The following is a 14,073-nucleotide window of genomic DNA, read 5'->3' as shown; positions in this document are numbered from 1 at the left end:
CGGCCTCTGTGACAGGTGCTCTCACGCAAAAACCAGCGCCAAATCCATCTCTCCAAAAACAAGCTATATTTGAAACATCCAAATAACAACGCGGCGCCTCTCGCCCTTGAGCCCGTTCCAGATGTGCAGAGGCTGGACGGACACGGGCGGCTGGACGAGTGGACGATGGGCGGCTGGCCTGAGTTTACCCGGAAGAACGGGGCTTAAGTTGGACCGGCTATTCTCGGAGGAGCAGCAGCAGCAGCAGCAGCAGCGGCAGCGGCAGCAGCAGAGCGGGCCATTCAGAGTCTGACGTCACGTGTCCCGGGACGTGTGGGCAGCCTGGGACAGTTTCGGGGCCCGGCTGGGATTAGCTGTGGGTTGAAGTGTCGCGGGGAGGACGGAGGGAAGCGGCGAGTCAGCAGAAAGACCGAGGAGGCGGAGGAACACACGGGGGCATGTGGTTCGGCAGCTTCAGCCCGAGCCTGTGTCTGGGAGGAAGTGGCTTTGCTGCTATTGATACGAGGCCGACAGCGCTGAGAGACACAGAGAGAGAGAGAGACAGAGAGCACATGTGGAGTTTGTACTGGGAGAACACAGGAGGCTGGCACAGTCTGGAACCACAGAAACGAGGGTCCCAAGGTTCCATTCCTGGGCATATGGGCCTTTTCAATGATACGTTTTTATGCTTCTTGTTAGAAATGTCCATTGGGTTTGACTCATTGAGTGTAAATCCTCTCAGACCTCCTTCATTTAGTAGGAAGCCTGATATGTATTGACAAAAGAATAATAAACTAACTTCTCTCCAGGTGATATGGTTTCTTCAATCCAACAGATCAAGCAGATGGAAAAGTACATATGTTTTAAATAGAGATAAGTTCTGTTGTTTCCAAGAATGTTGTACAGCAGTCTTTTACAAACGGCCAAAACTGCCATAAATTCTTGAAGAGCTGCTGATTCGTACACAGTCCAGTCCCAGCGTTAGCCAAACGGAGGAGATACTGCCCTGGCCCTTGACCCGAGTGCAGTGTTACGCAGTGTGGCTTAAAGATCGAGGATGTCTGGTGAAAATATCAGTGTTTATTTTGCCCTGACTTCATTTCTTCAGTTAGCCTAAAGCAGAGGTAGGCACGTTGGTGTCGTGGAGGGCCGATTTTCATCCTCGCCAAATCACCAAGGGCCAAACCTCACCACTGATGCCAAAAGTAAAAAAACATTTGCGGCAAGTGCCAATGCTGTGCATTATATATGACATAATGGGATGCTCTGCCAGGATCTTTCTTTTGAAACACAGTATTTTCCACATTTTTACAGTAGGTTGGAAAGTGGAGCCAGTGGGTAAGTTGATGCCATTATATTTTGAAAATACTTTTTTTTTTTAATTTGATGTGAAATTATAGATTTGATCTTCACATGATTTACACTTGTCCAAAAATAACCACTAAAATGTAAAATATGAGATTTTATGTTATTGTTCCACACTTCTGTGGTAAAAATACACTTTTTTTGGGAAAAAAAAAACATCTTAAAACACACACTCCAGGCGAATTGTTATTTTATCTAATAATAAAAGTATTTACATTATACTGTATAAATAAAGTTGCTCATCCTCCCTCACTCTCTCTCGGACTTTAACAGGTATTCAAGCTCTTATTTGCCTTATGATATTTATCAGATTCATCTTGGGGGCCAGAGGTTCTATGCTGGAGAGCCGGATTTGGCCCCCGGGCCTGACGTTGCCCCCCCCTGAACTACAGCCTACATACATTATTTTATTTAGGAGCCAAAATGTATATTTAGAGTAAAAAAATAACAATAACAGGATTCAATGAACTGCATTATTTCCGAATCACAAATAAAAATCCCCATATACACGAGAATTAACCCTGTATGTCCTGGATCTATGCTTGACCATTTTTTTTTTTCCTTCAATTTGGACCTTCGTGAATTTAAAGAATGACCCCTGGCCTAAAGCGTTACCCCTCGCTCCTCTCTCCCCCCTACTCCCCCTTATAGACTGTATGTACAACATAAGCAGGAGAAAAGCCGTCTCCAAACGCCACAGATACCGATAACTGCTATCACCCAAACAGTGACTTTGATTTAAAGAGTGATTCGTTGGGCTAAACCTGGAGGCAGACGGCATCGGTCTCTTCACACCCCCCCCCCTCACGCTGTTATCTGTATGACGGCTGGTGAGACACTGGTTCTTAAGCTGTGATACTTCTTCAGGTGAAACTGACTCAGGGTCATCTGCAATTTTACACTTTATTTGTTTTAAATAAAGATAATTTAATTGAGAAATGTGTTTGTATTCGGTGTTTGTTTTAGATTTGACATTGTTTACACATAATCTAGTCTAATTTAAACATTTTAGAACTGATTAGAAATGATTTAATTGAATTTAGTGCATTTTTGATGTGGGGCGTTATGGGCCTCTGTGAGCGCCTCCTCCCAGTCTAAAGGATGATGATTCCGCCCTTGTCCTTCATGTGTGAGTGTTCAGATGCATAATGCAAAGGGGAGGAGCTCGTCACACGTCCCCTCTCTCATCCCTCTCCTGCCCCTGACTCCTTCTTCTCCTTGACTTTGGCAGAGGACTTCTTGGACACTTTCTTGTCGACCGACTCCTTCCCTTCCCTGCTCTCCTTGTCCTTGTCCTTCTTCTCCTTGGACGAATCCTTTTTCTCCTTGGAGTCCCTCTTGGTTTCCTCTTTGGACTCCTTTTTCTTCTCCTTGGACGCCGGCTCCTTCTTCTCCCTCTTCACCTCCTCGGCGGCACTCGTGTCCTCCCTCTTGTCTTTGGGTTCTTTATCTGCAAAGAGAGGACAGAGAAACGTTGAGTGGACAGAAGTGAGGGGGAGAGCTTGGTTGTGTCGGATGAGGCGCTATCACGACACTTAGGATAAAGACGAGAGCCGCTAAGGGCCACTACTGTAAATGTCAGTGTGTGTGTCCAAATATAGCCGGACAGGAACTACAAATAAAGCCATTTAAAAGCCCTGTATTCCATTACAATACACGACTAGAAGAAAAAGTTGAATGACATACCTTTAAATGACATATTTTTACATCACATTCTACCCAACACATAGAATCATGGGAAATTTACACATTTCAAAGCAACAATTTCACTTAACCATGTCGGACTTTCTTCAAACTTGGCAGAGTTGTTGTTGACACACCAAATATTATGTGAGTAAAATCTGAGGCATGTATTTCAGTGCTGAACTCGGTTGGCTCAAAGCTGCACATGAATGAACACAAGCACATGCTTCTGTGAACAGGCCATTCCTCATTTGAAAACTAAGAACCTCCAGAGTTCAGCCACTGAGCTGTAGCGACTGACTCTGATTGGGAATTTATCAGGGCCAGGAGCTGGGATTGAAGAAGTCTATTTTCATACTGGTTTAAACTGCAGGATCTGGCAACAATAAGAGTGAAGCTCATAGGCCTTCTGATTGGATAATTGACTCTGTGCATAACCATACCATACCAACTTTATTTATAAAGCACTTTAAGAACTGTACAGTTGGCCAAAGTGCCGCACACAGAAACAGACACAAATATTTACAGTAAAAAATATGAGGAAAAAAGTACAACAACAACAGGCAACATCAATTTGCGTTAAACGGCAGAGAAAAAAGGTGCGTTTTTAGGAGAGATTTAAAAACAGGTAGGGACTGGGCCTGTCTAATCTCTAATGGCAGCTGGTTCCACAGCCGCGGGCCGGCAACAGAGAAGGCCCGATCTCCCCGAAGTTTGCGCTTGGTTTTTGGGACAACCAGTTGCAGCTGATCCACTGACCTGAGAGCACGAGAGGGGGCGTAAGGCTGAATCAGGTCAGACAGATAGGAGGGGACGAGGCCATTCAGACTTTTAAAAGTAAAGAGAACTTCGAATCACAACAGCACCGCCCAAGAAGTGACTTCCTGTTTCGATCCAGCACGCCAAAATAAAAGCACCATTTTATTCATTAGTTCAACTTTCTTTCTGCTTAACTATTAACAGACAAAACACTTGTAATGTTGCAAGTACCTGCTGAACTAATCAATGAGCTGCGTGCTTTTATTTTGGCGTGCTGGATCGAAACAGGAAGTCACTTCTTGAAGGGCGTTGTTATGATTTAAAGTTATGCACAGAGTCAGACACAGACAGACAACGCATTTGGTGTCTGAGTTTTGTGAGCTGCTTCAGGACCATTTTGAAGTGCAGAATTCAAAATCACACCGACTTTACTCAGTCAGGTCATTTGTTTGTTTTACCCCTCGGCCGAATGTTGCTGAAGGGCATTGTCTTTATAATGTCTCCGTCCTGGTGCCTCCGTCTACAGTTAGGGGGACACCGGGTTTGGCTGTAACATCATTTGCATTTGTGCAGATATTTTGGTCCACAAAGCAGCTGTGTGTTGGTGACAATTTATGATAAAAACAAAGAAATATCCAATTTAGTTTTCATCCATTCAGCACAAAAACCTGATACAAAAAAATGGATGTAATTTTCAGATTCTGCATTGCAAAAAAAAAGGAAACATTTTAGACACCTCATAACCCATAGTAATAATAATGAACTGTATAATAACACTCTATAGACCCTCATGACTACTTTTGAAAACTATTAATCGATTAGTTGTTCCAGTCCTAGTTTGGTAATCATCCATATTTTAGACAAGAGTTTTAAAACAAAAACATGATCTAGAGTTGTCTTAGCACTGTCAAATTGAGTTATGAGTTTCCATATTTGCAGGAATTAGACAGATCGCAGTAAATCAGAGAGAATGCCTGGGCCTTCAGCATCTACAAGCTTAAATAAACCCTGCAGTTATCATCACAACAAACGGGGCCTTTCTTACAACTCTACAATTACAGCACAATACTGCTTTCTGCAACGTTAATAGTTGGGATTCCTCAAATATTGTGAGCAGTGCTGCTGCTGCTGCTGCTGCTGTTGAGGATTAAGTCTCAGCTCTTCATGTTTCTGGTGCAGACAAGTAAATCTCAAAGTATGTCGTCAAATGCAATTAAACTGAATTAAACTCAAATGCAACTGAATAGAAGAGAGCCACCAGATGGTATTTTCCCAAGTCGATTTCACACTCACGATTCTCCATAAACTTTTTGCGTTGTAATTTTTCTGAAAAGTGAATGCGATTTACACATGTGGAAGGATGTGGATGTTCGAAGTGTTCAAGTAGAAAACCAGACTAAAAAGCATTCCTGTAAAGATGCTGCACGACATAAGTGATAATCCAAAACATCCCGTCTGTTTGAGGATTCCGGTATTCTACCTGAGGCCTCGGCTCCATAAACCCACGTCCACGTCAGAAAGCAAAGACCAATCAAAAAACTGCTGCTCTACTTCAGCAGAGTTTATAGAGGCAGCAGCAAGTCAAATTGAAGGAATATTTTAGTGCCCGAATACTGTATTTTAATGCCACAAACAAAACAATCTGTACAAATTCAATCTCTTAAGTTGTACAAACATTCCATGAAACAGCAGGAGTGAAATAAACATTTTTGAGCAAAGAAATTGTGTACATAGTCATGTTTTGGACTATATATTTTTTGTATTTATGACAAACTTTCAAAGACTTCGTAGATTTAATGTCTTTTTTTTTATCCAGTGACCCTTAAGTCCTTCATAGTTTATGTAATAACTTGCAATGCTTTTTGATGCCCCACGGAAACTCTTCTTGAGAAGCTTCTCTCGCTTCTTTGGTCAAAATGTTATATTGGTAAAACAGAAGCCAGACTAGTCTGACATTTTTATCTACGAGAGCGAGAAGACGGCCTGCTGCGATGGATAATCCCTGGACGACGGAGAGCCTTCACAAACAGCCAAATGGAGCTCGACCGGTTTGTCTGGAGAGCGGGGCTTAATGTCACAGACAGAGCGACATTTGGCTGTGAAATAAGTCTTCAGATAATGAGCAGGCACGACACTGGCACCTGTTGCATAACAAAAAGACCCCCCCTCCCCGTTGCCCCCTTTCCACTCGCGCCCCTCCCGAGTCCCCCCCCCGCGGTGTGACGTGTTGATAAAGCACCGTCTGGTCTGCTCCGCTCTGAGACGCTCTCCTCCTTATCTCTCTGACAGTACGCGAGTTCACCGGCCCGCTGCTGTCTGTCTGTCTGTCTGTCTGTCTGTCTGTCTGTCTGTCTGTCTGTCTGTCTGTCTGTCTGTCTGTCTGTCTGTCTGTCTGTCTGTCTGTCTGTCTGTCTGTCTGTCTGTCTGCCCGTGCTGCGTTCACCGACTCCACACACCTCAGTAATCTGCAGCCTCATCGTCTGCAGCTCGGAGAGATTGCGAAGAGGAGCGGCAGTTGTCGTCCAGTGTCATGTGCTATGGGTTGGATAAACAGCAGGACATTGGGAAAAGTGAGGGTTCTGCATTGAGCTGCTTCATCGGACCAGGCATGAAAAAAATAAAACACAAACTAGCCACCAGAGCATCACAAGGAGACGGAGCTGCACGTCATATTCCCAAATTACTGCTAGTTTCAAGAAGCCAAAACCGATTCACCACAACTGCCTCTAAAATCCTGCACTGTCACTCAAAAAGGTGTTACTTCGGAAGTGCCGTAATGCTGCAGTTATGCGTACGACCTGAGGTGGCAGCAGTGAGAATAAAAATAACCAGCTTGCACCTAGTCTCTTAAAAGTTTAATTGTGTGTTTGCTTTTTCCTGTTAAAGAATGAGATCAGCTGATGACCTGAACATCATGGATGACCAGGTTATTCCATCAATGGATTCCTTCTTCCCTGATGACAATGCCAGGATTCATCAGGCTCACATTGTGAAAGAGGAGCGTGAGCAGGGCGGGGCACCGTTACATTTGTTTTTCCGATACCGGTGCTTAGACGATACTTGGTTTTCAATACCAATACCTGAACCAGTGTTAATTTTGTCAACATATTTTAATTTAGTTTTAGTTTTAGTCTTTTGACTAAAATGTAATTGAATTTTAGTCGAAATTTAGTCGAAAAAATCTTTTCAATTTTAGTCTAGTTTTAGTCGACTAAAATTGCAAGTAAATTTAGTCGACTTCGCATTTATAATATTCATTTTAATCATATTTAATCTTGTTCCTCTGCTTCATGGAGCTGCTCCACATGAACAAAGCTCAGAGCTGATCCTTTGGCAGAGAATTTACATGATCTGAGGCTCTTTCAGACGGACAATAGAAGTTTGGATGATTTTAGTCTCTCCTTTTCATTTTTATTTAGTCTCATTTTAGTCGACTAAAATATAGACTAAAACTATGACTAAAATGTCCAGTTTAGTCATAGTTTTAGTCTCATGAAAAATGTTTAATTTAGTTTTAGTCCAATTTTAGTCGGCAAAAATATCACTTTGACTAAAATTAAGACTAAATATTTTAGTCGACGAAATTAACACTGACCTGAACGACCTATACCGACATGAAAATATTTGTCATATAAAACCAGAAAACAGAACAATAGAATATGTTCGAATTTACAATATCGGGTTCATCTCCAATGTCAGGAAATGTGTGAAAAATGGGGGAAAATTGGGAGAAATTGTGGCAAAAATAAGGAAAAATGTTGTTTTTGGCCACCAAGTGCTAATCCAGACCATTGAGATTCTTCCGGGTGTCCATCATCAATACAAGATCTTGGTGAAAAATGAATGCAACACTGGATCTTTTGACATTGCAGAAGCTTGTTGAAATCAAAGCTAAAGGCGCTACAGCCAAATATTAGAATATCTATAAATGAGGGAAACATTTATGGGAATCTAGTGCCCGACATGAGGCTTAAAGCAGCCCAGGTTCACTTGTCGCTGGTGTTGAGAGCGCACCCTTCGTCTTATTATATGTAAGATAGATACAGTACTTAGATCCCACTATGACGGTCGAACAGTTCCCTCTCTCGCGCTGACCCCGGTCCGGTCCCGCCCTGGTGGAAGTTGCCGGTGTGTGTGGTCACATGCGTAGCTGGCGGCGCGATGTGTGAATGGGGTTAGCATGTGTGAGCGCTGGGTTAATCCCACAGCGACACGCTAATCCTGACGGACGCTAACTGTCTGCTCCGAGCGCCCCCCGGGACACAGACGACACGGCAGCTGAGTCTACACTTCAGCGCCGCCCGACACGGAGGGGCTGGAGGTTCAGGACGTTCAGGACGTGAGGGGAGAAAGTCCGGGAGACATGAGTGAAACAGGAGGCGACGAGTGAAATTAGGGAATAGGGGAAAATAAAGCCAGGTTTAAATGTATGGTTTTATTGGGGATTTGGCTTCGTTTTTCAATTTAAAAATCTGTTATTTGGTTCAAAGCTCAATAAATCAGGCTGGGAATTAGATATTTCAAAATCCCTTTGAAAAAGCCCTTGAAGATATTAAAGTTTGGAGCCTGAAGGAGCTACAAAAGTGGAGGTGTTGTTGAGAGGGGGGAAAACATCATTTGGAGAAAACGGGCCTGAAGTTTCATAACGTCTGCACATGCGCAAGTACAATTCTCCCGTCTCTAGCCGTGGCTGTCTCCCAGAAAGGAAATGACCATATTTGGATTGCAGCGTCATCTCGGTCGCCTTTTGCAGTATACTATACGCGTGGACGCAACATATGTCAATACTTGTGAATGAAAACACGCGGGGAAAACGGCCATTGCGCCGCAATGCATTTCTTGTTCTTTTTAATTATGTGTCTGATCCTCAAATCCAGCTTCCTTTAAAACACATTAACAAAATATAAATGTCGAATGTTCCTTCCTCCACAACATGCCCATCAACCTTAACACGTAACAATAAATAAAGGCCTGAAGTGTTTAGCGCGGGGTCTTAGAGTTTCCCCTTTGACCTGGGACCAAAGTTTAAAGCGAGTGTCCGTTTGGTGAGCAGCTTTTCCCAAGCCCCTCGGCTCCTGGTCACTGCCTGCGGCCGGAGTCCTGGACCAGTGTGAGCTCCCAGGGGTCAGCGGGCATCGCCTCTTGCTTGTTTTCAGAGGTGCAGTTTGACAACCGAGGTGAAGTGGAGTTTAATCAGATCAATCTACGCACACGATGCAAATGAGAGGGAAAACGGGCTCGACGGAAGAGCTTTCTCACCGCGTCTAAGAGAGTTTGCATCGGGCGCTCTCGTTTCTCACTTCGGCAACTCATCCATCATCGTGACTTGCTAAAGGATTTCCACTGGAAGTTGAATGTGTTGTCCCTGTCGTCTACAGAACTCCGCGAAACGAAAGATCGGAGAGAACGAAGACCAGATTCGCCTTTGGAAGCAACAAAACCCAACAGAAAAGTTATCCGTGTATGAGCATTTAACCAAAGATCGTAGAAACTATGGCTATTTCGTGTCGCCAGGTAAAATGATGACTGTAAATCGCCCAACAGTGTCTCGCTCAAACATTTTAAGGTCATTGCTAGCCCTGATAGTCCGATAAGTAATGCGACAAACAATAGAACTCTAGCCCCAATCTGTTCATATTTAATTCTGCAAATATTCCATCGAAGAGAAGAAGGAGGGGAGATTTCAATGTTCAAAGTATTGAACACAACAGGCAACTTCTGAGCAAAAACTGCAAATGAATGCGTTTCCGACCGTAATTGTTGAATGAACTTAAGCAGTGAGAGTATTTGGGCAATGTCTTCCATTTAATGAAGAATCAATGTCATTTAAGGCGTCGGTTTTGCCACAATTCATTGAATAACTTTGAAGGGTTAAAGGTGGGTCACAAGGCCACTCCAGTTGAGAACCACTGCCCAAAGTCAATCCAGGTTCTTGAAAGAAAGTGTTATAAAATCATATAAAAGTCAAAGCCTCTTTTTCTTAATCACAGATCTCCTCGTCAGCAGTTTTGCCCAGTGTTCTAACATTTATACAGGAAGCTAAACCAGACCACATTACATTCTAAATACACAGTTCTGGCTCCGGTGATTTCCATTCACTTCTCTCATTGGCGCCGAGGTCCTTTCGGAGTTTTCTTTCCTCGACCGGCGCAGGATATAGAAGAGCGAGCGCGAGCCCCGAGGGAGCGGTAGCGCAGATTGATAAACATTGACGTTGTAAGACAAGATGGCTGCTTCCATGGGCGATGGAAAGCCGGAGGGGTCGGGTCACATCTTGTCAGTGGACTACTTCAACAAACTAACAAAGTGGAGAAGCATAGACTAAACAGAGGAGCGCGCGATGACGTTACCAGGGCCTGTTCGCATGGGAGCGCAGCTACCTGGGAACACCCCCGAGCCGACGTAGAAGCTATCGGAGGGAAGGATGGAGAACATTTGAATACTCGAACGTGGTCCTGCGGGGAGAGACTCGTAACTCATTTAGCTGATGGAATAGTGGCTGAGTGAGAGAGAAGGTCCTGGGTTCACTTCACTGGGGTCTTTCTGTGCTGAATATATTAGTGTCTGGACCTTATATTAGCCGAGGAGGACAGGCTACAACCCAAATAAGAATTAAATTTGATCTATAATGTAAAAAACAACTCAGTATTTGTGTGTTTCTCAGAAGTTAGGTGGTAGTGCTCTAGGTAATTAATCAAAATCGCAATCTCTACTTTGGTCAATCGCAATAACCATCATGGGACTTTATAATCGACAGGTTTACAGCCATTTCTTTGGCAGAAACTCGTTTTGGAGTTTAGACGAGACAATGGAAGGTTTTTGTGTCAAATGAAACTGGAGGAAAAGCGTTTTTGTTTGAGCTCAGGTTTGTATAAAAGTGATGTCTAAGTTCATGAATCAGCTGCATGAATTTATTCCATCCATCCATCCATTCATTTTCTCCCACTGTTCCGTTGCCCGGTCGTGGGGGCGGCTGTTGACGCTGCCAGCCCCTTATGGCTCCTCCTGCAGGTGGTGGGTCCACAGAAGGACGGCCTCATGGTTCTTAACGGGCCTGTTGGTCTCACATAAGAGGCTTCAGAACCGTTCTTTGTCTGACCCCTCACCAAGGACCCCTACAAGGGGCACGGAGCCCCCGACAACAAAGCTCGAAAGGATCATTCGGCTGCTCAAACCCCTCTACCATCAAAAATTGGGATGAATTTTTTTGCCCACATTGTCCAGCCTAATATATAGCAGGTCTAAACCAGGGGATCCCAAAGTAGCTGTGAAACCCCTCGGGGGGTTGTGGCATGCTAAGATGAGATGATTTCAGAATCCAATTTTTCCGCAGTGTCGGGGGAAATAATTCACAGCGTAGAAAGCCCCTACACTCAATTGCGCTTTTATGTTTTGCAAAGGAAATAGTTTTGCCTATTTAACTAAATTAGCTGATTTGCAAATTGCAACCATTCAAACTCCAATTTCTATTCGATTGTGATTTGTGCTGCTAACACCCATCCATCCACAAGAGCGAGTGGGCGCATTAAATTTGTTCAGTGCTTCCTGGTGCTGCTTCTTCCCTTCTCCCAACCTTGATCTTGACTGAAGTTTAGAGGGCGACACTTGTTTGTCCGTGGTGCCACAAAAGAGCGAACCGCAGCGACAATGGCCTCCGTGTGGAGAAGCTCGTCCCAAGAGGGAGAACCTGGCTTATCTGCGGCCCGTTCAAAGCCCACAGGTTCTGCTTGGATTCCCGTGTGAGCAGCACATCACGGCGGCGCATTCATCTGCAGACAGCCGTAGTCAAAATACAGGCGGCCCCACAGATCGCCCGCATCCAGGGAGTGGAGAGGGGAGCGTATCTGCAACAGTGATGGGATCTAGTGCACGTGAAGGGGACTGAGCAGCAGAAGGGCTTTGGAGGACAGCGTGGGAACAGGCCAGATTTGAGACAGTTTCCAGCAAATGTCACTGTCAGGACTACTTATACTGTAAATAAATCACTTTGAGCGGATTCAAGTGCAGAAGGATCCAGCTGGTTACGTTGTTTGTTTGATTTTTACAAGATTGAAATAACCAGCTCTGGATGATTGAGAATTGACATATTTTTAAGCATCGTGTTCACTGAATGTAATAGTTTCTCTCGGTTTTATTATTGGCTAGCTTTCATGATGTCACATTTTGAACCTTAGGGCAGGCAATAATCCATAATTATAAACAATGGTGAGTGTAGGCAAATATACTTTAACAAAAAGACACAATAAAGACTTTAATTAGATGCCGCAAAGAGCCAAGAAAGCGAAAGGAATCATAATATTTGTTGAACAAATAAGATAGGGCCATGTTGAGGACAGGGGTGGGGAGGTTTGCTCTGTGGTTGGCTGTTTTTTCCCCAAGTCCAAATATGGGGACCAAGTCTAACCACCAAGGGGCAAACCCCATTTTATTCCGATCCGAAAGTTTTTCAAAGCGCTACACTGCTATTCTTCATTCACGCCATAGACTCGGCGTTGGTAAGCTCCTGTTGTAGCCGTAGATGCCCCGGAATCTCACCACTCGCTCTCACACTACACATTCACACAGGTGGGTGCAGTCTGCCAACCTTACGATCACAAGACTGAGCCCAGTTTTCAAAGTTCACTTTCTCGGCAAAATATGTCGCCAAATTTGCAGTCAACGTACACACTTTGTCGATTTAAATTAAACCAAAAACTAAATTAAGAGTAGTTTGTGATGACTAAAATGTCCTGATATTTTCATGCACTCATAAAAACGGACGAAGATTTAAAAGACAGGTCCATCCATCCATTTTCTTCCGCTTTATCCGGGGCCGGGTCGCGGGGGCAGCAGTCTCAGCAGAGATGCCCAGACTTCCCGATCCACGCACACCTCCTCCAGCTGTTCTGGGGGGACCCCGAGGCGACACCAGGCCAGCTCGGAGACATAGTCCCACCACCGTGTCCTGGGCCTTCCACGAGGCCTTGTCCCACTAGGACATGCCTGGAACACCTCCCGCGGGAGGCGACCAGGAGGCATCCGAAACAGATGCCCGAGCCACCTCAGCTGCTCCTTTCGACATGAAGGAACAGCGACTCTACTCCGAGCTCCTCCCGGGTAACTGAGCTCCTCACCCGACCTCAAAGGGTGCGCCCAGCCACCCCGCGAAGGAAACCCATTTCGGCCGCTTGTATCCGCGATCTCGTCTTTACCAGTCATGACCCAGATCTCATGACCATAGGTGAGGATGGGAACGTATTGATCGGTATGTTGACAGCTTTGCCCCCGACCCAGCTCCCTCTTCCCCAAAAGTTTTTAAAAGTGTGTGCAACATTTCCCGTGCTTAGGGGTGTCAACTGGCGATCAGATCTCTGCAGTTTTAAACAATATTTCTCATAATAAACTGAGAGGCCTGATTCAGTCCCCGGGCCTGACGTTGTCTACCCCTGCTTTAGGACAAGGCTATTGTGCTGGAATGACAATCAACTTAACGCACCAATTTTGGCAGAAGCTGACAGGAGAATAAAAGACAAGCGTTTCAGCCCTTGTCTAGAAACTCCCAAACTTGGAATCGCCTCAAAGCCGTGGTAGAAATCATTACAAATCGCTGCGTCTGCCCCAATAAACAGTGCGTTTAACAGCGGCTGGTAAAACCCCCATAACATCCTGCAGACGAGTGCGCGGTGCTCTAATGTATACAAGCGGAGGAGGGGGTGTGTGGGGCGGCCGGTTCACCCCGAGCGCATCGGAAACAGAGGCGACCGGAGACGAGCGCGCAGACGCGATGATTCATAGATTTGAAATAAGTCAAAAGGACAATAAAAAAAAAGCGTGCAGATGAGAGACCACTGCTCCGGCGCGCTGCCGTCTCTGGGTGTGGCGTGTAGTGGGTGGGTTCAAATCCCGCGGTCGACTCGGGGTTATATTTTCTCTCTCTTTCTCTCTTCGCTGTGCCTGAGCAACGCCCTGCTACACACTCCCGACACACACTCCCTCGCTCGCCAGTCTTTCCAATGTACAGAAAAATATACAGTGGCCTTTCCCAGACGTTCGGAAGGAGAGATGAAGTGTCCCCGTTGTGGTGGAAGGGACAGTAAAAAAAAAAAAAGAGAGAAAAAAGAATCAGCGCACAAACATGAGCGGAGGAAGAGGCGCGGGGAGTAACGCAGGAGTCAAGCTGAGGCAGACTGGATCTAAAAGCAGCCAGGCCACATCACACGCCGAGTTTACAAGAGCGGGCACAATGGAGCGAACAGGCCGACAGGAGCTGGGAATGTCAGGCGGCGAGGGGATGTAAAAATGGAAAAA

At 45.1% G+C, this 14,073-nt stretch overlaps 1 protein-coding gene across 2 annotated transcripts in view; it reads right to left on the bottom strand.

Moving 5' to 3' along the window:
• Positions 1-2,176: 2,176 nt before the first annotated feature.
• bbs9 (Bardet-Biedl syndrome 9) overlaps positions 2,177-14,073 on the bottom strand; it is a 252,177-nt gene continuing 240,280 nt past the window's right edge. For both annotated transcript variants that reach the window (XM_079561877.1, XM_079561878.1), the window contains one exon: positions 2,177-2,794. In XM_079561877.1, the coding sequence (XP_079418003.1) occupies positions 2,529-2,794 (266 nt within the window). In that variant the 3' untranslated portion in view covers positions 2,177-2,528. The remainder of the gene's footprint in view (positions 2,795-14,073) is intronic.

This window comes from Gobius niger (genome assembly GCF_951799975.1).
Source record: "Gobius niger genome assembly, chromosome: 8".
Classification (NCBI taxonomy): domain Eukaryota; kingdom Metazoa; phylum Chordata; class Actinopteri; order Gobiiformes; family Gobiidae; genus Gobius; species Gobius niger.
This window is presented reverse-complemented; position numbering and strand designations above follow the sequence as displayed.